At 54.1% G+C, this 26618-nt stretch overlaps 1 protein-coding gene across 3 annotated transcripts in view; it reads left to right on the top strand.

Annotated features, from left to right (window-relative positions):
- OTOF (otoferlin) overlaps positions 1-26618 on the top strand; it is a 93402-nt gene that overhangs the window by 47366 nt on the left and 19418 nt on the right. For all 3 annotated transcript variants that reach the window (XM_047747041.1, XM_047747038.1, XM_047747039.1), the window contains 13 exons: positions 5418-5491; positions 7161-7287; positions 7766-7820; positions 14155-14286; positions 18774-18836; positions 19229-19313; positions 21869-22028; positions 22361-22547; positions 23239-23425; positions 24767-24990; positions 25435-25543; positions 26052-26232; positions 26355-26475. In XM_047747041.1, the coding sequence (XP_047602997.1) occupies positions 5418-5491; positions 7161-7287; positions 7766-7820; positions 14155-14286; positions 18774-18836; positions 19229-19313; positions 21869-22028; positions 22361-22547; positions 23239-23425; positions 24767-24990; positions 25435-25543; positions 26052-26232; positions 26355-26475 (1705 nt within the window). The remainder of the gene's footprint in view (positions 1-5417; positions 5492-7160; positions 7288-7765; positions 7821-14154; positions 14287-18773; positions 18837-19228; positions 19314-21868; positions 22029-22360; positions 22548-23238; positions 23426-24766; positions 24991-25434; positions 25544-26051; positions 26233-26354; positions 26476-26618) is intronic.

Raw genomic sequence — 26618 nt, 5'->3', positions numbered from 1 at the left:
AATTCTCCGAACACGCTGATGCAAGCTGAAAAGCCAAGCATGTGGTCTTTATTTTCCAGATGGGGAAACAGCTTCAGAGATGTGAAGAGATTTACCCCAGAATGTGATGCCAATTATCTAGAAACTAGTTGACATGAGGACATCATGGGGACACAAGGACTGTGCCTTTAGGGGGTCTGAGGTGGTCAGCACGGGTATGCCTGAGACCTCTGCCTGCATCAGGATCCCAGGGAACTCATCGTTGTCCAGTGCTGTAACAAAAGCATACCGATTCCAACTCCCACTTGTCACACACAAGCAAAAGCGTGACAAGGAGATGGCACCGTGTTGGGAAACTTGGGGCCCAGGGACCTGAAGGGTCAAAGAGTGTGTCAGGCTCTGAGCAAGGGAAGGGGCCGCAGGCAGAGCTCCTGCCAGCTTTGAGAGGGAGCCAGAGAGCTGAATCCGGTAGGGCGTTGGGGGCGGGTAGATGACGCAGATGCTGAGTTGGGAGTCCCTGGATGGGAGAGGTTTCCAGGGGTCAGGACGCTTAGATGTAAAATGCCTACATAGGAGGTATGAACAATCCATCCCTCCCCGGGCTCTATCTGGGAGTGGCCTGCTCTAGGGCCCTGCCTGGTTTCCAGCTCCCAGGTCTGTCCCGAGCCAGACCCCCAGCCACGCAGACCGGCTGCAGCGGGGGCGCCTCGCAACCCCACCGTAAACACGGGATGCTGGCGCTACCCCATCCAAATCTCTCAATCTCTCACCACCTCCCGTCAACACATGAGATAAAGTCAACTAGCATTTTTTATTCTTTTAATGGGTGGGGCGGGAGGAGGATTGAAAAGGGAGGGAAATGAGATTGCCAAAATTAGAGATTATCAACAAGTTGAAACTTTCACCTGGGGAAGAACAGCTCTAAAACCAGTTTTAAATCTCTGAAAGGTTATCGGATGGTAAAGCTGGCTAGTTTGGAGCTCCCCAAGGGAGAAAGAAGTGGAGGTATGTGCAAGTTGCAGTAGGAGAAACTGAAGGATGGGGCCGTGAAAGGACTCGCGCTCCCATGAGTCTGTGAGCTGCGGGGACAGGGTGGTTTGGGGAGGCGGGAGATCTGGTGCCGCAATGCTGTTTGCTTGGATCTTGCAAGGGGTTGGCCGCTGGGGAGAGCTGAGGGGCCAGCTCCCTGGAGAACTGTGGGCCTCGGTACACAGGGGTCTCCCAAGCCTCCTGCCTCCCCCAGGGTGCACGGGACAAATTCGGAGACAGGCTCTTGCATGAAGGCTCCTCCTGCCTGCCCAGATTCAGGAAGCGCTTTGAAACTAACTGAAATTGAACACACTGCGAAAACCAATTCTACAGCCTGCAACTATGAAATTGGCCGTACTTGGGGCAGGGGAACTAAAAGAAATAAACCCACCGAGGGGCACTTGGAGCACAGGAGCGCATTTGGAAAATGTGGCTGTTTCAACAACACAGAGAGCCAGAGACCTGTTTCTCTCAAGACAGGAGGTCCTCCTGATTACCCGAGGCCTGAGCTGGAGAGCCTGGGTTGTGAGGACTGAAGGCCGTCTTAGGGCAGAGCTATGTGCAGCCAGGCCTGGAGTCCACTGTCAAGCACAGCAGCCCCTTAGGCACAGCGTCCAGAAGAATACACAGACCTGAATTCGTGCAACACCCGCTCACTACCTCTATTTTGGCCAATGTTCTCAAGTCATTCTGAATACCAAGCCCTCCCCTGGGGTCCCGAGTGCATCCCCCAACCACGGCATCTTTCTAGATCTGAGCCGTGCAGACAGCAAAGAAGTCATCGGGTCCAGAAATGAAGAAAAGATTTTACAAATGAGCAAACTGATGTTAAAATCTTTTCTCTAGAGGGAAAGAGTGGTCTACACCGTAGGTGCCTATCATTCTGTCTGCAGTGAATCCAGCCACGGGGAAGCCCAAATGTGACCCTGAATCCTCAGAGGGCCCACAGAAGCCCACCTCCCCTGCTCCTGCTTCCGTTTTCCTGTGGCCTTGAACGAGGAGCCCCTTGGTTGCAAAGTAGTTTTTTTCCCACTGAGTTGATGATTGGCTTGTTTTCTTTGTCTCTTTCTCACTGCATGGAATCTTGAGTAATTGAAGAATGCAATTAGACCAAAGGCAGCATTTTATTTAAAAACAAAAACCAAAATTCAGTACACCAGTGCACCAGTCACCTAGTCAACAAATTCCACATTTTGGAAATCTTAGTCTTTAACACAAGTGGATGGTCTTCAAGATTTATTTCTTCTTCTTAAATCTTCCTCAAGACTTATTTATTATGGCCTAGGATTTATTTCAAAAAGCACCTCTGCCCTTTGCCAAGAGGAGCAGGCATGCTGTTCCTGGGAAGCGGTGTGACCAAAGCTGGGAGAGGCAGCTTCTATAGCGAACTTCTGACGTGTCATCGATCAGAAAGCTCCAAAGGACAGTGCGAGCCGGTGACGTCACGCTCTACTGCACGCTGTCCAGATGAATCAAAGAGCGAGTCTAGGAGAAACGAGCTAGGTGGGGAGCCCATAGTAAGAATTCTGGAAATTACATCTACCCTATATTACATATATCCTTAATTTTTCATTAAGAGAGAAAATGGGAGTAGCACCAATGAACCTGTCCAGCCGAGATGCTTAAAATTATGCAGGGTCTGGGGAGAGGGGTTTCCCCTTTGATTGGCTTCAGGGTACAGTAGAGAATAGTAGGAAAGTATAGGTTTTGGGTGTTTTTTTTTTTTTTTAAGTCTCAATCGTTGCTTCCAAATGTATTTGTTTTAAGGAAGAAATTGACTTAAACTCAAGGGCCGTCACTGCCCAAGGGAAGCCCCAGGCCCTTTACCACTTGGGTGGGTCCTCGGCACCAGCATCAGGAAGCCACAAGTCCCTGCCTCTCGAACCCGCTCCAGGCTTCAGGCAGCAGGCACAGACCGTGTCCCAGGATACCCAGCAGCTGGATTCTCCAGGCAGGACCTGCTTCGGACCCAACACAATGCTGTGACCCACCGTCTCAGACACTTTCCCAGGAGCTTTGGGGCAAGGGGAACAGGGCTGGCTGGGCAGGGGGCAGCCCGGAGGGGCAGGCGCTAAGGAGCGGGCCATGTGTGATGGCATTGTGTCGGTCCCACACAGCATGGGGTTGGGGATTCTAAGGATGGCACAGCCCAGAAATGGCCAAGAAGCAATGGTACAAAGCCAAGCATGGGACCATCCAGGAGACTCCTTGGGAATCCAGGAGCAGAATCAGAGCAGGAAGGCTGGACGGAATGGAGGCCCAGACACTGAGACAGGAAGCAGAGTGAGGGCCCACACCAGGCATGCGCCTGTCACAGGGGTCAGAGCACAGCCAGCACCCCCGCCCTCAAGGCCACCAGGCCAGCGTGAGCCAGGCAGGATGGTCTATTCTAACGGCTGCTCAGTTGTTCCTGATGAGTTCACTGACTTTTTTGAGGTTTTGTCACCAGCTATTAACTTTCACAGCAGTCTCTTCCAAAATTGTGAGCTGATTCTTTGTCAACAAGCCCCTTCGTAAGCAAAGCTGGGCAGTCTGTGAGACCCAGACGGCACCCCACCTGTAGGTTGTGCTGGCCCATGGTCCACACCTATCCCTACCAGCGCGGGCCCCGGAGACTCTTCACCAAAGTTGCAGATGGTTGGGATGGGATGTCCACCGACGGGGAAGGGCAACCCCACGGCAGCCGGCCTCGTAGGTGGGGCTCTGCACATCAACCCCAGCCCTCGGGGCCTCAGAGTCTTTCCTTGGAAAAGCAAATGTCCTTCCCAGGATTGCTATGAAGATGGAATGAGCAAACATCTGGAAGAGCCTTTGGCCCATAGTAGGTGCTCAAGAAAAATTACATAATCTCTTGCTGGCACATATATACCTCCCCTTATTAGAAGGGGAGAAACTTCCTTCGTCCTCTCGTCCGTTGTGACGTCCCAGACAACACGATGCTAGCTAGTGTGGACTCATCAGTGTTACCCCAGCCTTCCTTCACCTACCTTGTGACTTTTTAAGGAAGCCATGGATACGCTGGTGTTTTCTCATCTGTGAGCTGGTGCACACGGAAGGGTTCTTGGTTGTGCTCTCCCTGGGATGCAGACTCACAGCCCTCCACGTGTTGCCTGGGTGTAAAGAAAGCAAAGAAGAGAAAAGAAAAGGCCTGATTTGGGGGAATAAGATGGACCCCCAACCTGAAGTAGATGGGCTTGAGGGTTTTAGGCCATCCCTACAAGGACAGGAAAAGTTTTGCCCTAACCTCACATTACCCGGCATAAAGAGCAGGGGTCCTGGGAGCCATAGTCAAGGCTCCACAGGGAGCTGTGGGACCCTCTGCTGTGGGTGAGCTCAGAGCTGGAGCCTCCATCTCACCTCCCCCAACCCCACCCCCGTGCCTACGGGATGACAGGGCTACACCCAGGAGGAGGGAGCATGGGAAGACGAGGGAGTCAGGTATCCAGCTTGTGCAATATTGATGGGGTAATGGAATATTGCACTTTACCCCCTGCTGATCCTATCCCGGGTCCCTCCTGGCACCAGGGACCTCAGGCTCGGCTGCAGGGACATCACTGAAGGGACACTGACGGTCCTTGCCCCTTTCCCTCAGCCCCCTGACTGCAAGGCCCTTCACCTGGGCGCACAAGGCCACACCAAGCCAGAGGAAGAGGTAGGAACTATGGAGTCTGCCATACATTCCTGGGGGTTGGTCGAAAGGGGGGATTCCACAGTGAGTGGGGACAGGCAGAAGGGGTGGAAGCCAGCACCAAAGACAGATGGGAAAGGGCCCATCTCCTTCTCACTGGGGACCGAGGAGATTCAGAGTGTGTGGAGAGGTCGGGAAAGACAAGGCAGGCTTTGAGCACCAGGGTCATTTGCTGGTTTCAGCCACATCTCCCACCTCCTCCTTGGCCTCTGCCCCTCTGATCCTGCTCCTGTCCCTCTGTCCTGATGCTTGGTCTTGGGTCATCTGGCTTTCTTTCCAACCAGCTGAGGTGGGATGCACGGACAGGGAGGATGAGCTTGGAGGCATGGTGGAGCTCGGAGGTCTATGACTGGAGGGAGGGTGCAGAGATAAGCCCAGGCCCCCGGGGCGGGGCGGCTCCAGTTAAAAGCGTTCTTTCCAGCTGAACGTCCCCTTCTCTGACCGCTGGGCCCTGCAGTTGTTAGCAGATAACTAATTCTGCTCAGGGGTGTGAAGGCACGGGGAAGGAGGAGGTGGTGGGGTCTCCTCTGCCCTAATTCTCCCGCCTGGCTCCCGCTTTAGGAAGTCTGGCCCCCCGATATCTCGGGACCAGCCCATGAGGGGCTGGAGAAAGCAGCTCCTTTCTCTTATGTGTTCTTTCTCGGGTTTTGCTCTCCTGTGTGTGTTTGTCTTCCTCCGGGCGTCCATCTCCCTTCACCTTGTTCTGGCGCCCACCTCACAGAGCCGGGAGAAGTGTGTTCTCGGCCATGAAGCTCGGCAAGAACCGGCCCCACAAGGAGGAACCCCAAAGACAAGGTAGGGAAACCCGCCCCAGCCCTGCCAAGCCCGGAGCCATCTCTTCGCACCTGACGGAGACCAAACCCCTCCCCTCCGCAGGCAGCGCCCCGACAGGCTCTCCTGCGATTGGCCGGCGAGGCCACCTGGGCGGGCCCTAGCCTCCCATTGTGTGCTGGCCGAGCTGGGTCCAGAAGGTAGTGTTCAGGAAGGGGGTGCTCCTAGCGCTGAGGGTGGGAAGGGCATCTCCTCTGGTCTCCAAGTGAGCAGAACCCTCTGTCGGATGGGTCTGTTTTTGAAAGGCTCCTCCTGCCCTCTCTGCGCCGCCCCCCTTTTTCCCTACACACAGAATCCTAGAGATTGTTCATTAGAGAAGGGAATAACAAAAAAGGAAAGCGGTAGGGCCAGTTACCTATTTCTGTGGGGAAATTAGCAACCTGAGACTGCTTACTCAGTGGCAGGACCCACTGCCCTGCCTTTCCCCAAGCCTTCTCACCAGGCTGCGGAGAAGGGCCTAGGAGGCTGGAGTGGCCTGTGGCCCTGGTTCCCCAGGGAGCCTCAGCCTGGGGGGAGGGCAAGACAGCTGTTTGAAGGGAGGCAGGGAGGCCGGGCAGGAGACAGGGGAGAACTGGATTGGATAAGGGACCTGTATGTAGCTTTCCGACCCGGGTCTGTGGACACATGTCCTCCTGCAGGGCTCCCATCTTCCTGCCTCAGCGTCCCCTGTGTGGTCCACTGGCCCCAGCATCTCTCTCCTTCCTGCCCCCATGCCAGTTCTAGGTGTGCCCTTCCCCTTAGAGTGGAGTTTCTCAGGACAATCAATTCTTCATCCCGTTGGACTCATATACATCAGTGCAGGGTTAGGTTCCGAATTCATCATCAGTGCTTTTACCTGGGTAAATTACTTGCTAAGCCTCAGTTTCCCAATCCGTGACATGAGAATCGTGCCCATCTTGACAGGACGTGGATGTGAGGACAGGGGATACATGTACAAAGAGCCTGGCACACAGAGGCCACTCAGTAAATGGTAGAATAGCTGTTGTTCGAAAGGTGTGTGAGTGTGGATTCCTCCCTCCCTCGCTTCTTCCCCAGGGGTGTTCCGTGCTCGCCTAAGTAATATACAATCAAACTGAAAAAGACTGGGGGTGCCTGGCTGGCTCAGGGAGTAGGGCAAGCGCGTAGTTCTTGATCTTGGGGTCGTGAGTTTGAGCCCCACATTGGGCGTAGACATTGCTTAAAGGAATAAACTTAAAAATAATCTTTAAAGGGGTGCCTGGGTGGCATAGTTGGTTGAGCAGCTGACTCTTGGTTTCAGCTCAGGTCACCGTCTCAGGGTCCTGGGATCGAGTCCCACGTCAGGCTCTACACTCCTTGGAGTCGGCTTGAGATTCTCACTCTCTGCACCTCTCTCTCCCTTTCTAAAATAAGTAAATAAATAAATAAATAAATATTTTAAAATCATTTTAAAAATTATAATTAAAAAAACAAGACAAGTTACAATATCAATTAAAATCAAAGATCAAGATTAGGTAGGAAACCTTGCAGCTACCCAGGCGATACCATTCTAAGCGGTTGCTACCAAGTAAATCCCCCAAATTGGCTGTTAGCTTCCTGGATGCCACAGAAAAAGGGGAAGGACAGTCTCTATCCCACCGTCCAGTCCACCTAAATGGCCTTTCTTCTTCGGCAGATGAACCGGCTGTGCTGGAGATGGAGGACCTTGACCGCTTGGCCATTCGGCAGGGGGATGGGCTGGACCCTGACTCCGTGTCTCTAGCCTCTGTCACAGCTCTCACCACCAATGTCTCCAACAAGCGGTGAGTACGCAGGAGACCCTCAACCCAAACTGCCCTTGCCCCTTCAGGTAGGACCCCAAAGGGTATGGAACTGGGGTGGGGAAGAATCAGCCCCCCTCCACCCCCAACCAGCTTCTTCCTAACCCTGCTCCTTTCTTCTTTTCCTGGAAGTCTCTCACACCTTGGTCCCTACAAAGGCAGGAGCCTATTTCCGGGTCACTGAACACCTCCAGGCCAAGGGAAATCAGAGAGTTGCCCAGCCCACATCAGAACCTGTCAACCTAGTATCTCTGTCTCTGTCACTTGTGCCATTAGCTGGTCCTCTCTATTGAGATCTCTGCAAACAACTAATCCCCATTCTGTTTGACAGTCCTGGAGGGTTTGGAGACTATGATTCTGTCCTTCTGCCCTCTGCCAGGGTCCAACCACTGATAGTGCCCACCTCCTCCCCTACAAGCAGTCCCTTACACCAGGCCTGACTGTACATTCTCCTTCTCAGGTCCAAGCCAGACATTAAGATGGAGCCATGTGCTGGGCGGCCCATGGATTTCCAGGTAGGTGGAGCATCTCGAGGCTGCATACCTTGTAGACTCTACTCGAGTGGGGAGTTCTGACCAGATGTGCATTATAGACTCTGAGGTTGCATGGATCTGAGGGTCATAGAGAACCACAAGCTGAATGTAAGTTCCCAAAGTAAGCTTGTTTCTGGGAGGCACTCATAAAAGTGTCATGACTAAAGAGGCACAAGTTTAAAGAGGAACTTGGGAACGATGCTTATGCTCGGCAAAGCCCTCCCAGGATTTCATTTGTGTCCAGCACTGGACTTCATAAAGTCAGAGGGACCTGGAAAAACCATAAAAAGACCAAGAAGCACCACAACATATATATTGGAATGAATGAATATATATATATATTCCAACGATTAAAATAAGAGCTTCTGAAGAGAGATTTTTTTTTGGTGTGCTGTTTTAAATTATTGTTTTCTATTATTTAATGCCAGAAGTAATGTCAATCCTGGTTATCCATAGATGAGAGAATGTGGGTGGTTTTTTTTTCTCTTTTTCTTCTCTGTGTTTTTTCAAATTAACACTTATTTTTTCTGTTGATGTGTCTTTTTTTCTTTTTTTTTTTTAGATTATTTATTTATTTGTCAGAGAATGAGAGAGAGAAAGAGAGGGAGAACAAAAGCAGGCAGAGGCAGAGAGAGAAGCAGGCTCTCCACTAAGCAAGGAGCCCAATGCGGGACTCGATCCCAGGACCCTGGGATCATGACCTGAGCCGAAGGCAGCGGCTTAACCAACTGAGCCACCCAGGTGTCCCTCTGTTGGTGTGTTTCTAAAACTGGGGACAAACTGGCTGTGATGGGGAGAGATTTGAAGCCGTTGAATTGTTAATGTGCTCACAGTGCCGGCAGGATGGGTCGTGAGCATGGCTGGTAGCTGAGGAGAGAGGGCCACACAGGGGGACTGAACCCCAGTGCAGCCCCCCAAGCCTGGGGGCCTGGGCCTGAGCCTGGCAGGACCACATCCTGATTTTGTCTCTTCTGGCAGAGTCGATCAGAGACTGAGAGACTGAGTTCTACTAACCCAACCCACAATAGACTAAGCTGAAAGCACTGAGAACTTATTTATAAACCGGAAGCAGGAAGGCCCACAGGCCGCCCATTGCTCTAGACCTTCCCTTGGGGTCTAACGAGACCCAACTTTAGGTCAGAAGACTCTGGGCGTGCCTAGGACTGAGTACACTCACTGGTCAGAGGAAACAGAGCCTTCAGGAGAGGCCACTTGGCTACCACTGTATTAGAACCTGGGCCCAGAATCAGAGCGAGCCTCCTCTCCCAGGTTAGAGCGACATCTTTTTTTTTCTTTTTAATTTGAGAGAGAGAGAGAGAAAGCATGCCCACGTGAGCATGAGCAGGGGGAGGGTCAGAGGGAGAAGCAGACTCTCTGCTGAGCAGGGACTCCAATGTGGGGTTCGATCCCAGGACTCTGGGATCATGACCTGAGCCAAAGGCAGGTGCTTAACCCACGGAGCCACCCAGGTGCCCCCACAGGTGTATCTTTGATACTCACTTCCCAGACTGTACACACCACCCCATCGTTAAGGACGGCCCCACCCCTCCTCCCTCAGGTGACGGCACCGAGGACTAGGAGGCACCTTCCTTTGTATCCGTTCATCGGGTTGTGTTTTGTGTTTCCTCAGGGACATTCCTTGTCTCCCTTAATCCTTGCTTCAGTTCACTTTCATCCAGCTGGTGGCCATCTTTCCAGGCGCTCGAAAAGAAGCTCCAGGCAGTGGTTTTAAACGGCTTCAAGCCACTGGGCTCCTGGGAGGTCTGGGAATGTCGCTCCCTCCCGTCTCTGCCGCAACCCAAACCCAGAATATCTCAAGACTTCTCCAGGGGCCTGGGCTCGGGGCTTTGCTCCTGTCTTCTGAGAATAGGAAAATTCCAGAGAACAAAGACCTCCTTGTCTGTGTTTTCAGATGTGTCACCAGCCTGCTGCATCGAGGCACATAGAAAATGGAGTCATTGTTGATCCTATTATCATAACTTACGTTCTTGAAGGCTTGCTATGAGCCAGGCACAATACTGCGAGCTGTGTGTTTTCCATTTAAGTTAATATAATCCTTACAACCATCCAAATATAGGTATTCCTCCGCTTCATAGGTGAGAAACCGAGGCACAAGGAGGGTGAGGAGCTTTCCCCAGGTCACACAGTTATTCAAAAGTAAAGCCAGGGTTCAAATCCAAGGGTGTCCAACCGAAGCAGTCAGAGTGACTAATTTCTCTCTAACTGGATGGATCTAATTTGGTGGTCACCCCCTCTGGTCCGCGTTCATCTTTAGCTTACTACCTACTGCTTTTTTTTTTTTTTTAAGATTTTATTTATTTGACAGAAATCACAAGGAGGCAGAGAGGCAGGCAGAGAGAGAGAGGAGGAAGCAGGCTCCCTGCTGAGCAGAGAGCCCGATGCGGGGCTCGATTCCAGGACCCCGGGATCATGACGTGAGCTGAAGGCAGAGGCCTAACTCACTGAGCCACCTAGGTGCCCCTCTACTGCTTATTTTTAAAGCCCTTTCCAACTGCTTCCTGACAGAGACTTTAAGCGGACCACACTTTGTCCCTCCAAAGGCTTTGCAGACATTCTGAATTGAACAGAACAGAACAGAACAGTTGTTGTATTTAACCTGGTAACACAGTATTGTCTGACAAGTTCATTCCCATCTCACTTACAATTATGAAAACAGTTTGAGAGAGAGAGCTCTGAGAATGCAAGTGTGGATTTATCCTTGCTTCCAATAAATACAATGTAGGAAGCAAGAAAACAGCAAAGGAACGTCCCTCTCGAGAGAGCTTAGCTTCGCCCAGTTAGAAAGACCTCTGAAAGCTCACCCAGCTGGTGGGAGGAGATGTGGGAAGGACCCTGAGGGCTCAGGACCACCGAGAGGCCATAGGGTGCCCATCCCCTTTGTTTCCACTGGCTAGAATGTATGTCATGTGCAAACCCTTTCTTGATTATTGGCATCTCGAAGGCGAGAAGCCACAATGTCATCCCAGTGAATCTGCAGCTTCCCCATCAGAGTGAGCAAAGGTCAGCATCTGGCAGAGAGGTTCTTGTTGGGTCATGGAATCCTGAGTGTGTTCCCTGCCCTCTCTTCTGGGCACCAAGATCGCATACATTTTCGCCTCCATGTCATCTTGTGACATCGACCATGGACCCCAGCCTTGAAGGCGATATTGCACCCTCTTCCTAGCTGGTCTCCCCGCCCTCGTAGCACCTCCTCCATTCCAACCTCTGTGCCACCACTGGAGTGGTCTTCTCAAAATTCGGATCCAGTCATGCCACATCTTGGCCACCTGGAGGTGAGGAAATGTAAAGGGTGTTAAAGAAGGGCAGCACGGATGCACCTGTCCCCTGCCATCTCCAGCTCCCCGCCACTGTTCCTGCAGCATGATCAGAGCCCACGGAAGCATGTCACAGAGCACCATGGCGCTCGGGTTCTCCCAGGACAAAGATGCAGGTTTACACTCCGCCTTGTTCCTTGCGATGGTTTTCATGAAATCACCTAGGGATTAGGTCCCTCATCTTGGAAGAGGAGGACTGAATAGGTCATTACCCAAAGAGTCTCCCGGGTCCGCTGCTTGGTCAGTTCCTTTGTGGGTATATTTGCTGCCCCATCTTCCATCCTGAAAAAATCAAGTCCTCTGCTGATTAGAGAGCGGAAGGAAAGGATGGCCAGTCCTCTCCCTCAAAATTTGTCTTATTTATTTCTATTTTTTTAAGATTTATTTATTTATTTGAGGGTGGGGAGGGGCAGAGGGAGAGAATGAGAATCTCAAGCAGACTTCCCACTGAGCAGGAGCAGGACGTGGGGCTCAATCCCACGACCCTGAGATCATGATCTGAGCCAAAATCAAAAGTTAGACGCTCAACTGGCTGAGCCACCCAGACACCCCTGATTTGAAATTTGTTTGAAATTTCAAGACCACGTGATATAGCCCCTCCATATAGCTCCAGGTGGCGGGTGGGGAAGCAGCAGGAATGACATTCTCCTCCCCCACCAACACCATGCAATGACCCCACTGGCTCACGTTCAGGGTTTCCCTCGGGGTCACCCTTCAGCCAGCAAAGAGCACCCTCTGGAGCCTTTCTCTCCCCGTCCCCACTCTCTGCTCCTTTCAACCCTCTGTCCTCCTCCTATACCCACCCTTTGGGTCCTGAAAAGGAGTAGGGGGCAAAAAACGCTAGCCTCATGGCTGGGCCTCTGGATAACCAACTGCTCACATTTGGAAGGTTCATCTCTTGATGTCACATCTTATTTCTTATTAGGCCCAAACTGTGTATGTCTCCTTCCCCAGTCTTGAGTTACAGAGTCTTACTTTCTTTCTTTCTTATTTTAATGGAGGGGAGAGGATGGGTTAGTTGTGGGAAAATATAATGAGATTGTTTTTTAAGGCTTTGGCATTTAAAAGTTTCATAGAGGTTAAAACTCTATGAACTGCTGTGCAAGAATATTCTGGAAGGACTTCTAGTGTCTGCTTACTCTCTTCACAGTCAACTTCCCGGAACTAAGTTAATTAGCTCTATTTCCTTTTTAGCTCCCTGAAGAATCGGTGATCATTAAACGTCTTCAGAGCTCTGGATGCTGAGCTTCATTCCCTTTGGCATTTCAAGTTCCAAATAGAAATCCTTGCTTTCATAGTTCAAGTGTTACTTCAATTAGTGAATGTTCGGTTTCCAGTTCTATATACTTTCTTGGCAATGTTCTCATTGGTACCGAGATTTCTATTTTTCTTAACATCATTAGTTTTGATGTGCAGATTTCTTGGGCTTCAGAAAATTTATAAGACTTGGATGGACACAGTGGAGGATAATTTCCATGGTTATTCTTTTTTTTATGAAAAGGGAAAATAATTTTCTGGAGTAAAATCGTATTTAGAAGTTGCAACAAAGCACAGCGATTAAAATACCAAATCTGCAAGATGGGAAGCATAAAAGCAACCCCCACAGTTTCATTAGAAGAATTAGGTAAGGTAAATGCTAACACTAGCTTAGCACAGGCTATTTTGTTAAAATGTTAAAATGCAAGTGTGAGAGAGACAAATGGAACAATCATAAGCATCTATAGAACCCTACCTACTTGGGAGACTCTGAGAAGTCATTTATCACAAGAGCTCACATTTTCTAGAACTTTCTATGGTTTATGAAGCACCTTGACACACAGGACCTCATTTAACCTTCACATAACTTATAGATAGGTGGTGTTTCCACATCTAGCTCAGTGAGCCTCTCACACCTGGTCATGTATAAGTTCTGGGGTTCATTGCCACCCTAGCCACCCCAAATCTGTGCTTCTTTCTATTTTTGTCATGGCCACCCCAATGGAAACTGGCACCTCTAAATCCAAAGCAAGAACTGATTGCTTAAAATGAAGGTTCAAGAGGGGCACCTGGGTGGTGCAGTCGGCTAAACGTCTCACTCTTGGTTTTGGCGTGGGTTGTGATCTCAGGGTCATGAAATCCAGCCCGGGTGTCGCCGGGCTCCATGCTCAGCAGGGAGTCTACTTGGGACTTTGTCTCCCTCTCTCTGCCCCTCCCTACCTCTCTCTCTCACTCTCTCTCTCTCTCTCAAATAAATAAATCTTGAAAGGGAAGTTCAGAAAAGGTATGCACACATACCACCCCTCCCTCAGCCCATATATATACACAAACATTTGTTAGATGTACGAACTACTGGAAAACGGCTTCCCAGCATAGAAGTAAGACTCCAGGGGGCTAGACCCCCCCCCCCTTAAAAAGACACAGAGCACACAAAACACACAGCATCAAACCAGCAAAGGTGGCCCATGCTCCCCAACAAGGAAATTAAACAAAAGGAGGAAACCAGGAATGTGGAAAGGGGGCCAAATTCCAGAAACACAGAGAGCTTTCAGAAGCCCCCAATCTTAAAAAGAGAGATCCTAGAGCAAGAAATTACTTGCACATTAATGAAGACATAGAAAGCTTAATTCCTGAGTGCATGAACCCCCATAAGTGGTTTGCAGCCCTCTACTAGGCAGAGCCCTAACCCTAATCCTAAAAATGCTGATGCCTGGCCCCACCCGCCCGAGGTTGGACAGGTTTGGTCTGGAGTTTGGTGGGGACACCAGCTCGTTTAACCAGCGCCCTCCTCCCTGCAGATAATTCTAGAACACAGGCAGCGGTGACCCAGCCCAGGCCCTTCCTTTATAGAAGACACAGGGGCTTAGTGGGGAAAGAGCCCCAGATCCAAGCGCTCACACTGGAACCCAAGCCCAGTATTGGCTCCCTGCTCCTGGGCTCGGCTCCAGGGGGACCGGCTGCCCGGCTCACGGGGCTCCCCTCTGGCTTCCCTCTCCTGCCCGCAGGTCAGCATCACCGTGATCGAGGCCCGGCAGCTGGTGGGTTTGAACATGGACCCCGTGGTGTGCGTGGAGGTGGGTGATGACAAGAAGTACACGTCCATGAAGGAGTCCACTAACTGCCCCTACTACAATGAGGTCAGTACCTTGTGGCCTTACGTGTGGAAAGGGACTTCCTACATGCGGTGGGAGGCAGGGCTCCAGGCCACCCGAGCCCCATGGGAGCAGCAGGAGTCAAGGGGCACAAAAGGCTCCCAGCAGGGCTGACCTTGGCCCACGCTGTTACAGCCCCCAGCATGCAGATGTGCCGTGCCATGTCCACCGAAGCCCAAGTCTAGATCACCCCCTGACAGCGTTCTGGCCGGAGGCCACCCTTTGAAACAAATCTCCAGCGCTCTCTGTGGGTGAACCCCGTGGGGCTTGGCCAGAGCCCTCTGGGTCAGTGACACCATTCAGGAGCGGTCCCTGTGAGCCAGCCTCTCCTGTATATGCTGCAGGTGCGTCCCCTCATCCGGCCTCCACAAAAGTCGGAGGTTGTTGCCCTCGATCCCATGTGACACAAGGGGACACTGAAGCTCTTGGAGAAAGTCCTTGCCCGGGCGCTAAGGGCCAGAGTCGGGTCCCATGCACTCACCTTCTCCCTGGGCTGCCTCCAGGCTGTCTGAACCTCTGCGGGGATGCTACCAGAGCACTGGCCTTAGGGTATGAGAGAAAAAGTCTGGTTCCTGCTCCTGTTCTTTGCAGCCATCTGAGGCCACACTGAGGTCAAAGGACCTCAGAGACCTTCTAATTCTATCTCCCCATCTTATGGAGGAAGAGACTGAGGCCTCAATGGGAAGGGCTTTGCCCAAGAGCACAGAGAGCGCTGTTGACGAAGCAGGACCCAGCCTGTCAGCCTCAGCGCAGGGCTCCCTCTCCCCCCTCGGATGGCCACCGCTGACACAATAGGCTGACTCTGGGCTCCAGCAGGGAATGGACCTAATCAGCTCTGGTGGGAGAAGCCCAGGTGACCTTTAGATGCCTGAGCGTACGTCGGAGGGACACAGAAGCCTGGGGGCTCTAGCCCTCCTTCTCCTGGAGGGACATCCAGTCAGCCTTGCCTGGTGGCTCCAAGAAGTGGGGGTGCCAGGCTGGCCCAAGTGAGGCATCTGTGTCCTGGGTCTCCATGTCTGTGCTGAGGCGTGGTGAGGGCTGAGGGTCCCCCCTGAACTTGGCAGGGAGCTCCCCAGCCATGCATCTTCAGGAAGGAAAACTGGACACACTTCTGTCCCCCACAGGGACCCAGGCCAGGGCCCTATGCTACCATGGGTAGGCCTGGTTCTCACAGCTGGTTGCCCACAGGGCTGGGGCATCCGTGCTCAGAAACACCTTCCCTCATCTCCCAGCTCCATGTGGCCACTTTCCCAGGAGCCAGGAAATTCAGCCTCCACGTCTCTGACCTCACGTCAGGGCGCATCCCTGGCCAGCAAAGCCTCCAGCCTAGCTAAGAGTCTGCTTTCCCTTAACGGATCTGGAGATACGTGCCCATGGCCTTCCATGGTTATTTGATAGCGGCAGAGCCACGTTTGGCTGACTCAAGGCCTCACCTTGCACCAGCCCCAATGTACTTCATGTTTTATTCAAATTGCCTGCTCCTTCCCAAGGAAACAGAGCAGCTCTCCCCACGCCGTTTCCCCAGCAAACTCCTACTCACCCTCCAGAGCCCAGGCCCAAGGTCCTTGCCCCTGAGCCGCCCTACCAGCGTTCTCTGGGTCAGAGGTCAATGTGGTTCTTTCTCTGGGACAGTAACGTCCCTGAACTGTGGTTGGTCCTTCATGTCTCTGTCCCTGGTGGGTTGGAGGCTCCCTGTCTCCTGTGTCACTGTGGCCCAGCCCAGAAGCTGGCTTGTGCCTGGAGGGGTTGGGTAGCACTTTGCTGAATGGATACTCACCCAAAGGAAGAAACAAACATTTGCTCAGCATGTGCAGCACTTTGAGCCCGTGCCTGGCAACATGGGGACCACAGAGGTGACAGTCTCTCCCCTGACAGGCCGCGCCTACTTCCAGCCTAAAAGCCACTTTCCAGTTGCCATTGAGACTTTCCATTAAGAATCCACTTTCCACTAAGCCTATCCCTTCCACTCACGTGAATCTTCATTCTGTTCCTGATTCTAGTTTTGTTCTTTCTCACAAATTCACGTGGCTCTGATTCATTGAATTTCTGTTTCTGCCAAACCAGCGTTTCTCACTCAGCACTAGGGACGTTTTGGTGTCAGGGATTGTCCTATGAAGTGAGGGACGTTGGGCAGCATCCCTTCTACCCACTCGATGGCGGTAGCAACCCCACCCAGTAGCAACCAAAAATGTTTCCACTTGTTGCCAGATGCCCCGCTGGGGTTAGAATTACCTCGCTGAGAACAACCACTTGAAACTATCTTCCCACAATTCCTCTGGTCCCAAAGCGGGACTTTTCCTTTTTGCTTCTTGTCCTATGCCACGTTCCTCTTCATTGAAAAATACCCGTAGTCCCAGGGCTGTGCTGCTTCTGGCTAATTCTCTGAGTTAGCAGGAACTTTCCTGCTTTGACTCCACTAAACACAACAGAGGGAGATGAGAACAATAGCATAACTTAGCAGACTTCTAAGGGGTTAGAAAAGGGATGTCTGCTCAGGACACACAAGGAATGTGCCCACAGACTCCTCAGAGGCTGCAGAATTCTGGCTCTCACTTAGCTAGCTCTCTCTCCCAGGGCAGTCGCAGTCAGAGGCAGCTGGCCTGGCCTTTGCCTCCTGCCTGGCTCCAGACCCGTCTTCCTGTGAAGGGAGGCTCACAACCATTGCCCTCCCATTATAACCTGACCGTTCAAGTCCAGGTCAAGACCATGGTTGCATCTGGTCCTGGCCACTGGTGCCTTCCTTCTGCTTCAGCCACCTCTCTCCCTGGCCCTGGATCCTACTCTTCCTTCTTCCCAAAGAGTCTGGCATCACCCATCCACTCAACACCCTCAACTCTGCCTTTACTTTTCCTTTGGCTATTCCTTGCCAAGAAGGTGTTCTACTCTGGTGTATTCTCTCTGAGTACAATGATGGAAAACTGTATATGCTCAGGGTCAGGAACCAGGAGTCTCTCTGTCCGTCTGTCCCCCATCCGTCCGTCCCCCGTCCCTCCCTTCTTCTAGCCACACCCTTTTCTGACCTCCCACTCACTGTCCAACTCAGTGAGCTGTCCTCACCGCCTCTCCTCCCAAGTACTCCCCAATCTCCACCCCCAGCTCCACGGAAACCGCCCTCGGGGTCATCAAGGACCACACTGTCACCAAGTACAAGTCCATGTCATCCTTCCCTCTGGACTGCCCAGCTTTTTCTGTTGTCTTGACGCCCCCTCCCCTGAGGGCCTCTCTGCTGCCCTCCCCTCCTGCCATCCTGTCCCTCACGGCCTTTCCTGACATGTGTGCCCTCTGCTGAAATGCCACCTGCATGACTAGATCTCCACCCATCTCTCCAGAGCTTCGGTGCCCCCCGACCAGTGCCACCTGACACATCGCGGCCACATGCAGCAGTTGCCATGTATGGGGCCCCCGACCACGTGCACTTATGGCTTTAACACTTGACCGTGGTCAGCTCACTCGGACTTCACCACCATGCCTCCCACACCCCTTTGGATGGTGCCCCTGGAGCAGTTCAACATGGCAGCCTTGAGTATTGTCCCCACATCACTGAGGCCCGGGAAGGAAGTGATTGGCCTAACAGGAAGAGCTCAGCTGTCTGCTCTAAAGGCATCACTTTTTAAAAAGATTTTGTTTATTTTGAGAGAGAGAGAGAGTGAGAGAGAACACAAGCAGAGGGGAAGGGAGGGGCAGAGGGAGAGGGAGAAACAGGCTCCCCACCGAGCAGGGAACCCGATGCGGGGCTCGATCCCAGAACCCTAGGATTATGACCTGAGCAGAAGGCAAACGTTTAACTGATGGAGCCACCCAGGCACCCTAAAGGCAGCGCTTTGACCCACAATGCTCCAGTGTGAGTCTCCAGCAGCTGGGAACATGCTCTCCTCAGACGCTGGCCCTAAGCATGTTGGCAACACTTCTTCCTTGTCTCTGCCCACAAATTCACCAAAGCCATGGTCCCTGTGTGACTGCGCCCTGCCCTCGTTCCCGGCACCTACACACTGAGGCCTGGAGAGATGGGGCCAGGGGACAGTGGCAGCTCCCAGCTCCAGGGGCCAGGTCACACTCGGAGCATTTTCCATTTCTGGCAAATGAAGTCCTTCGCACCTTCAACATCTCCGAAGCTGGGACACTTCAGGCCTGGAGCAGTGTGATTAAAGGCAATGTCTGTGTTGCCTGTACAATGGCGCCATACATTATGGTGTCTCGTATGGTCTCACCCAGCCTCATAACAAGACTCCGAGGTGGGTGTCGTACCCCATCTTACAGCTTGGGAAACAGAGCGGACCACGTGCTGCCCAAAGCCACATGACTCCTGCCTGCCACAGAGTCAGGGGGACTGATAGTTGCCACTGCTACTCCTCTGACCTTCGGGGCTCAGGGGAGATGGCCAGGATGCAGACAGGCACTGGCAGGAGAGAGGGGCCTGGTCGCTGGCTGCTATTAGCTGAATGATGGCAGGTTTGGGTCTTTCTTCTTTCCAGTACTTCGTCTTTGACTTCCACGTTTCTCCTGATGTCATGTTCGACAAGATCATCAAGATCTCGGTGAGTGTAGCTCAAGCTGCTCTTTGGTGTAGACTTGAAAAGGTCATCCCTCTGGATGGACCAACCATTAGAAGGCAGCCCCATGTCCAGACACACAGCTGGCAAGTACAGCATGGGCTGGTTTGGGCCCCTCTAGCCTATTTAACCAGGCGTCTCTGCACAGTGTGCAACCTACTCACCCGTACCTGGCAGTCAGCAGAGACGAGGGCAAGAGGGGTTAATGCTGAGCCTCAGCAAGCCATTCCTGCCCTCCCGAATGCCCTCCCGCTTTACCTAAAAGCTCCATTCCCCAGAAAGACAGGTGGTGCCACTGTTAGACCACCCCTCCCCTCCCCCATGGAAAGCCTCTGCCCTGCCTGGCCTGACTGGGGGCTGGTGGTTCTGCCTGGAAGGTGATCCACTCCAAGAACCTGCTGCGCAGTGGCACCCTAGTGGGGTCCTTCAAAATGGATGTGGGAACCGTGTACTCCCAGCCTGGTGAGTAGCTGCGTGACTCGGTCAGCTTCAGTGGCCACAGCTCAGCAAGGGTGGCCCAAGCCATCCTTGCCACCCTGGCGGTCCCTGGGTGTGGCCTGGCCAGGACTATAAACTCAGTGTGAGGCCTTCAGGGGCATGGAGGGATGGGCATCCCGTCTGCACGCGGAGGCAGTGATGACCCGTGCTCAGGCCATTGGAGTCCCAGGAGCCCGGAGAGGTGTAGAGGGCTTCACCCCCTTTTACACTTGAGGGACCTGGGGTTCAGAGAATTGTTGGGGCTCCACTGTCACCCAGATGGCCTGGGGAGAAATCACGCTGCGTGACTTTAGGGCACCCCCCCCCGAGGCACCCTGTCCTCAATACAAATGGGGTGTGGCAGCCTCTGAGGGAGGTCAGGCTCACGGACTGTCCATCGAGGGCCGCAGGCCCCCCAAGAATGGCGTGTGAGGCTGTGGCTGACTCGCAGCAACGTGGGTCCCCATGGGCCAACCCTGGATAGGGCTGGCAAGGGAACCCCAATGGAATTCCCAGAGGGTTTGTGAGGCCCAGGCCTGGCCAAGAGGGCCCCACGTCTTATCCGTGAAGTGAACCCACCACTCAGGACGCAGTTACGGTTCCGTCAGGCATTTTGACAGTGGCCATCCCATTTCATCCGGCACCACATTTGACCCTCACAGAGCAGTGAGGCAGAGGCATTGGGGTTCCTCCCCATTGTGCAGATGAGATAAATGAAGCCAAGAGAAGTTAAGTAGCTTGGAAGGGCCACCAAACTATTAGGTTGAACAAGTCGACGATTTCTTACAGTTCGACTTCACAGACACTTGGCTGGTGCACGCTCCATGAGTTAGACTAGGGAATCGAGTCCAAACCCAGCACTGTACGCATAACCAGCACAAACTCATAGGACATTCAAGCCACCAGAGAGCTCAAAACACTAGTCAGGTGTCTTTGTATGACAAAGAGGCCCAGCGTTACGAAGAGACTTGCCCAGGGCCCATGGGAGCAGAACCTGGTCTCCCGACTCCCAGGCCAGCGACTTTCCCACTGACACACACACACACACACACACACACACACACACACATATTGTCGTCCTCAGCAGAGGGGGGTCCCTAGTGACCATTAGCATCTTCGGGACGGGGGAGAGGGCCGGTTGGCGATCCGGCCATTCCCAGGAAGCATACCCAGCTGCGGGCCGTAGGCTGGAGGCGCACGGGTATCCCAGAGGAGGTGTTCCAGCCTGGGGCCAAGCAGGGCCCCCCACTCTCAGGACTGGCAGTAGGGGTTCGGAGAGACAGCAAGGAGCCTGATGTGGACTCCTGGGCTTCTGAACGGTGGAGTCCTGGAGAGGAGACCACTGCCACTGAGGCAGCACGCATGACATGCCCCCAGGCCTAACCCTTACCAGCCCCTGCAGGCACCGTCACTCCATTTCACGAGAAGGAAGCAGGCCAAGCAAGCTTACACAGCTGGTCCAGGGAAAGGAATCGCGTGTGAACCCGGGTCCAGGCGGGCCCAGATTCCAGACTCTCCGCTGGGCTAACCCACCGCCAGAGTTGCTGCTGCTTCTGAATCTGTTCCTGAGCCTAGTCCCCTTCCTGGGAACCTGAGGTCACACGGCCCCTTCCATTAGGGCACTGAGGTCTTCAATCTGATGGTCTCAGGTTTGGCCTGCCCCTCCTGATGAGCATCTGGTTGCTGACCCAGCCGGGGGTCACTGGAAGCAGCTAGCCAGGGACACAGAGCTCGTGCGTGACGCTGAGAGTCTCTGGTAGTTCGATATCTTGTGGAGCTGGGAGGGTTTCCTGGGGGACCAGGGCCTGCTTCTCACCCTGGCAGGACCATGTCTCCACCATCAGAGGCAGCAGCAGGACCCTGCTCACTCACTAATTCTCTCTGCTGGAGGTGAGGGGGGGCGAGGGGGGGTCATCCAAGGCCACAGCCCCGCTCTGGTAGATCATAGAGGAATTCCTGGGCACTAGCCACTGCCCCAGCCCGACGAGCCTTCCCTGGCAGGTGGCTGAGAAGTTTGGAAGGGGTGGGGGAGAGGAAGGAGGCTCTTCCAAGCTCAAAGAGCAGCAGCCCTAAAGGCAGGAGGGGCCTGGCAGGGACTCCGGTTGTTCCAAAGGGAGTCAGCAGCTGGACCCAGCGGGAGCACAGGGGCGGGATGGGATGAGAGGAGTGAACAGGGCAGAGCGGAATCAGGAGGCCTCACAGACCCCACTAAGGTTGGTGGTCTGTACCCCACACACTCACGAGGTGCAGACATTTGAAAGGAGGAGTGAGGGCGGGGGAGCCTCTCCGAGGGTTCTGCAGGGCTACTGTGTGCAGGTTGTCTGCAGGGGTGGGGGCAGGACGGCTGCGGGCAGAGAAACCAGTTTGGAGGATTCTCGCTTCAAAGTCACACACCTGGATGCAGGACCTTTCCCCAGATGTTTGCCCCTCTGGGGGCCTCTGTCTCCTTCCGGCCATCCTGGGGTCAGGCCTCAAAAGGCTGCTCAGCCCTACAGCCTGCCCCAGACGGCAGGTGCAATCCACCCTCGTCACCCCTGCAGATCACCAGTTCCACCACAAGTGGGCCATCCTGTCAGACCCCGACGACATCTCCGCTGGGCTGAAGGGCTACGTGAAGTGTGACGTCGCCGTGGTGGGCAAGGGAGACAACATCAAGACACCCCACAAGGCCAATGAGACAGATGACGATGACATTGAGGGGTGAGGCTCCCATCTGCCCCCAGCCCTGGAGACCTGACCCAGCCGTCCCTTCCCCCACAAGGAGCCCCTGAGGTGGACTTGGCACACATACCCTCCCCGCACCCCTCTCCCATACCCTTGTCCCCCCCCCACTCCCAGACAGACCAGCTCTTCCAAGAAGGACCAAGGGCAGGGCTGGCCTTGGGGTCCCTAGACCCCAAGAGAGGAAGCACTGAGGAAGGGCGGGGCAGGACTTCATGGAGATTGTCCCAGGTACCAGGGTAGGCAGATGCCAGGGAAGGACTGGGTTGCCCACGCCTGGCCATGAAAGCCTTAGCTCTGTGTGCCGGCAGGAACTTGCTGCTCCCCGAGGGGGTGCCCCCTGAACGCCAGTGGGCCCGGTTCTACGTGAAAATCTACCGAGCAGAGGGCTTGCCCCGTATGAACACCAGCCTCATGGCCAATGTGAAGAAGGCTTTCATTGGTGAGAACAAGGACCTGGTCGACCCCTATGTGCAAGTCTCCTTTGCTGGCCAGAAGGTATTGGGGTGCAGGAGGCAGGAGGCTGGGTTTGGGGTAACAGGCATGAGAGGTACGGAGTGATTGGAGGAGGGAGGCTGGAGGCGGATGTGAGGCAGAATGAGAAGCCAGGGGGCACCTTCGATCCCGGGGTGCATTCAAGGAGAGGGAGAAGGGAGGGGAGCTCCCGCTGAGAGGGGCTGGAGCTGCCGCTGGCTTGGGGGTCCTCTCAGCCACGGACAGGCCTTAGGGGATCCTGCCTGCCTCTGTGTCTTGCAGACCAAGAGCTCAGACAGGAGCACTGAAAGGGAGGAGAGTCTGTTAGGCTGGTGTGGGGGAGAGTGCCTGCCAGACATAAGTGTGTGTGCGTGTGCACACACACACACACACACACACACACACGTGAGCACTGGGTGTTGTATGCAACTGATGATCACTAAAGTCTACCCCTGAAACCAACAATATGCTGCATGTTAACTAAGTTGAATTTAAATTAAAAATTATATATACACACCCCACACATACACATACGTACACATACACACGTGCACCTGTATACACGTACCCTATGCATAGTCCGCATGCATGCACACATGTACACACATATAACATACACACGTAACCCCTATGTGTATACGTGTGCACACACGCGCGCGTGCACACACACACACACACATGCACACACACCCTGACCCTCACTCCCTCCCTCCAGGGCAAGACTTCAGTGCAGAAAAGCAGCTATGAGCCCCTGTGGAATGAGCAGGTGGTCTTTACAGACCTGTTCCCCCCACTCTGCAAGCGCATGAAGGTGCAGATCCGGGACTCAGACAAGGTCAACGACGTGGCCATCGGCACCCACTTCATTGACCTGCGCAAGATTTCCAACGATGGGGACAAAGGTCAGCAGTAGGAGACTGGGTGAGGGGCGAGGGCACTGATGGGCAGAAATCAGTGAGACCTGCCCCCCACACACACACCTCCTCCACCATCTCAACCTCTTCCCGAAAGGCCCCAGGCATGGTGAGGGCTTGGTCCGCAGCCCCCTCCCCCTCAAAGGAAAAGGGGAAGGTCATGCCTCAGGTCAGCTCATACAGCCTGCCTAAGCCAGTCTGCCTGGATTTGAACTGAGCCCTGAGGGTTAGTAGCTGTGTGATCTCTGAGCCTGTTTTCCCATCTGTGAAATGGAAATAATGATGACATGTATGTACACACACGTTTCACATATGCACGTACTGTCTACCGGCTTGTGGGACTGACTCCTTCTAGAACCCAGGCTCTGGGCTTCAGGGAGGTAGAGCATGAGAAACACCTACTCCCGGCCTCATGGTGCTCACAGGGAACTAGAGAGGGCAATGTGCCATCACGGGCTCAAAACCTAAGGCCAGAGGCACAAAAGGCCACATGTTCTCTGACTCCGTTTATACGAACTATCCAGAATAGGCAAATCCACAGAGACAGAAAGTAGACTAGTGTTTGCTGGGGCTGGAGGTGGAGGACAGAGACCTAACCACTAATAAGTACAGAGTTTCTTGGAGGGGGGATGGAATCAGGAGATGCGCGTACAACAGAGTGAATATACCGAAAACCACTACAGGGCACATTTTTAAATGGTGAATTTTATATCATGTGCAGCATATCCTGAGTTTTTTAAATGCCGTAAATTTTTTTCTAAACCAGGCATAACAAAAACCAAAAAACATAGCACATGCCGCTGAATCGGGCCTGAGTTACACATGAGACAGCAAAGGCCGACAGTGGGACAAGTTAGCTGGGACTAGGATCTGGGCCTGCGCCACGCAGAAGGAGTTACACAGGCGGACGGAGGGAGGGTCTTCGGAGAGGAGGGGAGGGGTCTGCATTCGGGGATGATGGGGGGACCTGTTTGAGATGCGGATCCACACAGGCCGCTAAGGGCCAGAAAGCCAGGCTGAGGAATTTGAGGGGAGCCAGCATCTGTCCCTCAAAGAGATTATAGGCAGCCCGGGCTTCACGGAGCAGGAGGCAGGGAACCTGACCTGTGAGGGTTCCATGTAAGCGAGCAGGCTGTCCCGGGCTGCCCACGATCAGCAGATGGGAGCGGCCCTAAGTCCTCCCCGTCGGCCACGCGCTGGCCCACAGGCTTTCTCCCACCTCCAGTGTCTCGCCGAGCATGGCATGGGGTCCTCGGCTCAGCCACCGGGAGCCCCCAAAGAGGTTCCACCACTCCCATGAGCCCCTTGTCCTCTCCCCGCGGCCCACAGGTTTCCTGCCCACGCTGGGCCCAGCCTGGGTGAACATGTACGGTTCCACACGCAACTACACGCTGCTGGATGAGCACCAGGACCTGAACGAGGGCCTGGGTGAGGGCGTGTCGTTCCGTGCCCGCCTCATGTTGGGCCTGGCGGTGGAGATCCTGGACACCTCCAACCCCGAGCTCACCAGCTCCACCGAGGTGCAGGTGGAACAGGCCACACCCGTCTCGGAGGTGAGGACCCAGGGACTGGGCTGTCCTCCAGAGCCCCCAGCTTGGGCAGCCTGGGACTGCACTCTGCCTCATGGTGCCCTGTCTGCTCAGAGGGCAAGACCCCATGATGAGGCCTCCTTCCCCAAGAAAAAGGGGCCCACACTCCGCCCCTCATGGGGACCTGCCCCCTCCCACTGCCTGTGCCTACACTCCGCCTGGAGGTCCCAAGGGGGAGCCTCCTCTCTGCCCTCTTCCTGGCCATGGTTGTCCCTGTCCGGGGATACCCAGGCTGGAGGGCAAAAGGACTTAGGCCTTCAGGGTCTGGGCTGCTTGACTGCACGGCAGGGTGGGGGTCCGCCCCCAGTGGCCCAAAGGGCCTGTCTTCAAGATCGTAGGAGGAGGCCTGGCCCCAGGCCCAACATTTCTGCTGAGGTTTGAGGATGGTTTGAACCACCTTCCCCACAGAGCTGCACAGGGAAAACAGAAGAATTCTTTCTATTTGGAGCCTTCCTAGAGGCCTCAATGATCGACCGAAAAAATGGAGACAAACCAATCACCTTTGAGGTCACCATAGGTGAGTGCTGGGCTCACAGTGGGGTCTTCAGGCCTGGGAGCTGCTGGGTGGTAACCACACCATGAGCCTGGTGGGAGGGAAACTTTGACCACTTTCCTTCGCGTGTGCTCAGACACCCGCATAGCACGGTGTTCACACGAGCGTGCACACATGCCCACAGCGGTTCCTTAGTGCACACTAAGGCCTTACAGGGCTAAGCTGTGTCTGGGACATGGGGAAGAAAGAAGCCTTCCCTGCAGAGGCAAAAGGGGAGAGAGTAGGAATCCAGGCCATGTCCTAGGCTGGACCTTGAGCTTGGTGGTCATCAGGGCTCCTAGCGAGGTTTGCCCAGGGGGGGAGGCTGTGAGCTCCTTCCTCTGGCTAGTGTTCTCTTGTGTCCAAGCTGGTACAGACTCTCCATTCCCTGTGCCCCCTTCCCTCCTACAAACCCAAAGCAGCACCCAGATCAGAGGGCGGACACCTGGAGGGAAAGGGTTCTAGGCTCTTGCATGACTCCTTCTGCCTCCAGGTAACTATGGGAACGAGGTTGATGGCCTGTCGCGGCCCCAGCGGCCTCAGCCTCGGAAGGAGCCTGGGGACGAGGAAGAAGTTGATCTGATCCAGAACTCAAGTGACGATGAAGCTGACGAGGGTGGGGACCTGGCCTCCGTGTCCTCCACCCCACCCATGCGGCCCCAGGTCACCGACAGGTGAGCCAGGTGGATGGAGGGTCCTGAGAGGTCTTGCCTGCTGCCCGGCGTCCTCACATGGGCTGGCCTCCCCGCTCCTGGCGCCCCAGTTCTCAACCTCCCACCTCCTCCCCACCCCCCAGGAACTACTTCCATCTGCCCTACCTGGACCGCAAGCCCTGCATCTACATCAGGAGCTGGTGGCCAGACCAGCGCCGCCGCCTCTACAACGCCAACATCATGGACCACATCGCTGACAAGCTGGTCAGGGCCGGGCAGGGGTGGGGCGGGGAGGGGAAGGCAAGGGGCCAGGGGGAGCTTCTGAGCGCCTTGACCAGCTTGGAAGCTTCCCCTGAACACACTAGGCAGTCTGCCCAGCAGCTTGCCATGGGGGGGGGGTAGGGGAC

The sequence above is a fragment of the Lutra lutra genome, chromosome 9 (assembly GCF_902655055.1).
Source record: "Lutra lutra chromosome 9, mLutLut1.2, whole genome shotgun sequence".
In the NCBI taxonomy this organism is placed as follows: Eukaryota; Metazoa; Chordata; class Mammalia; order Carnivora; family Mustelidae; genus Lutra; species Lutra lutra.
The sequence above is the reverse complement of the archived record's forward strand: the minus strand, read 5'-3'. Positions and strand labels throughout refer to the sequence as shown.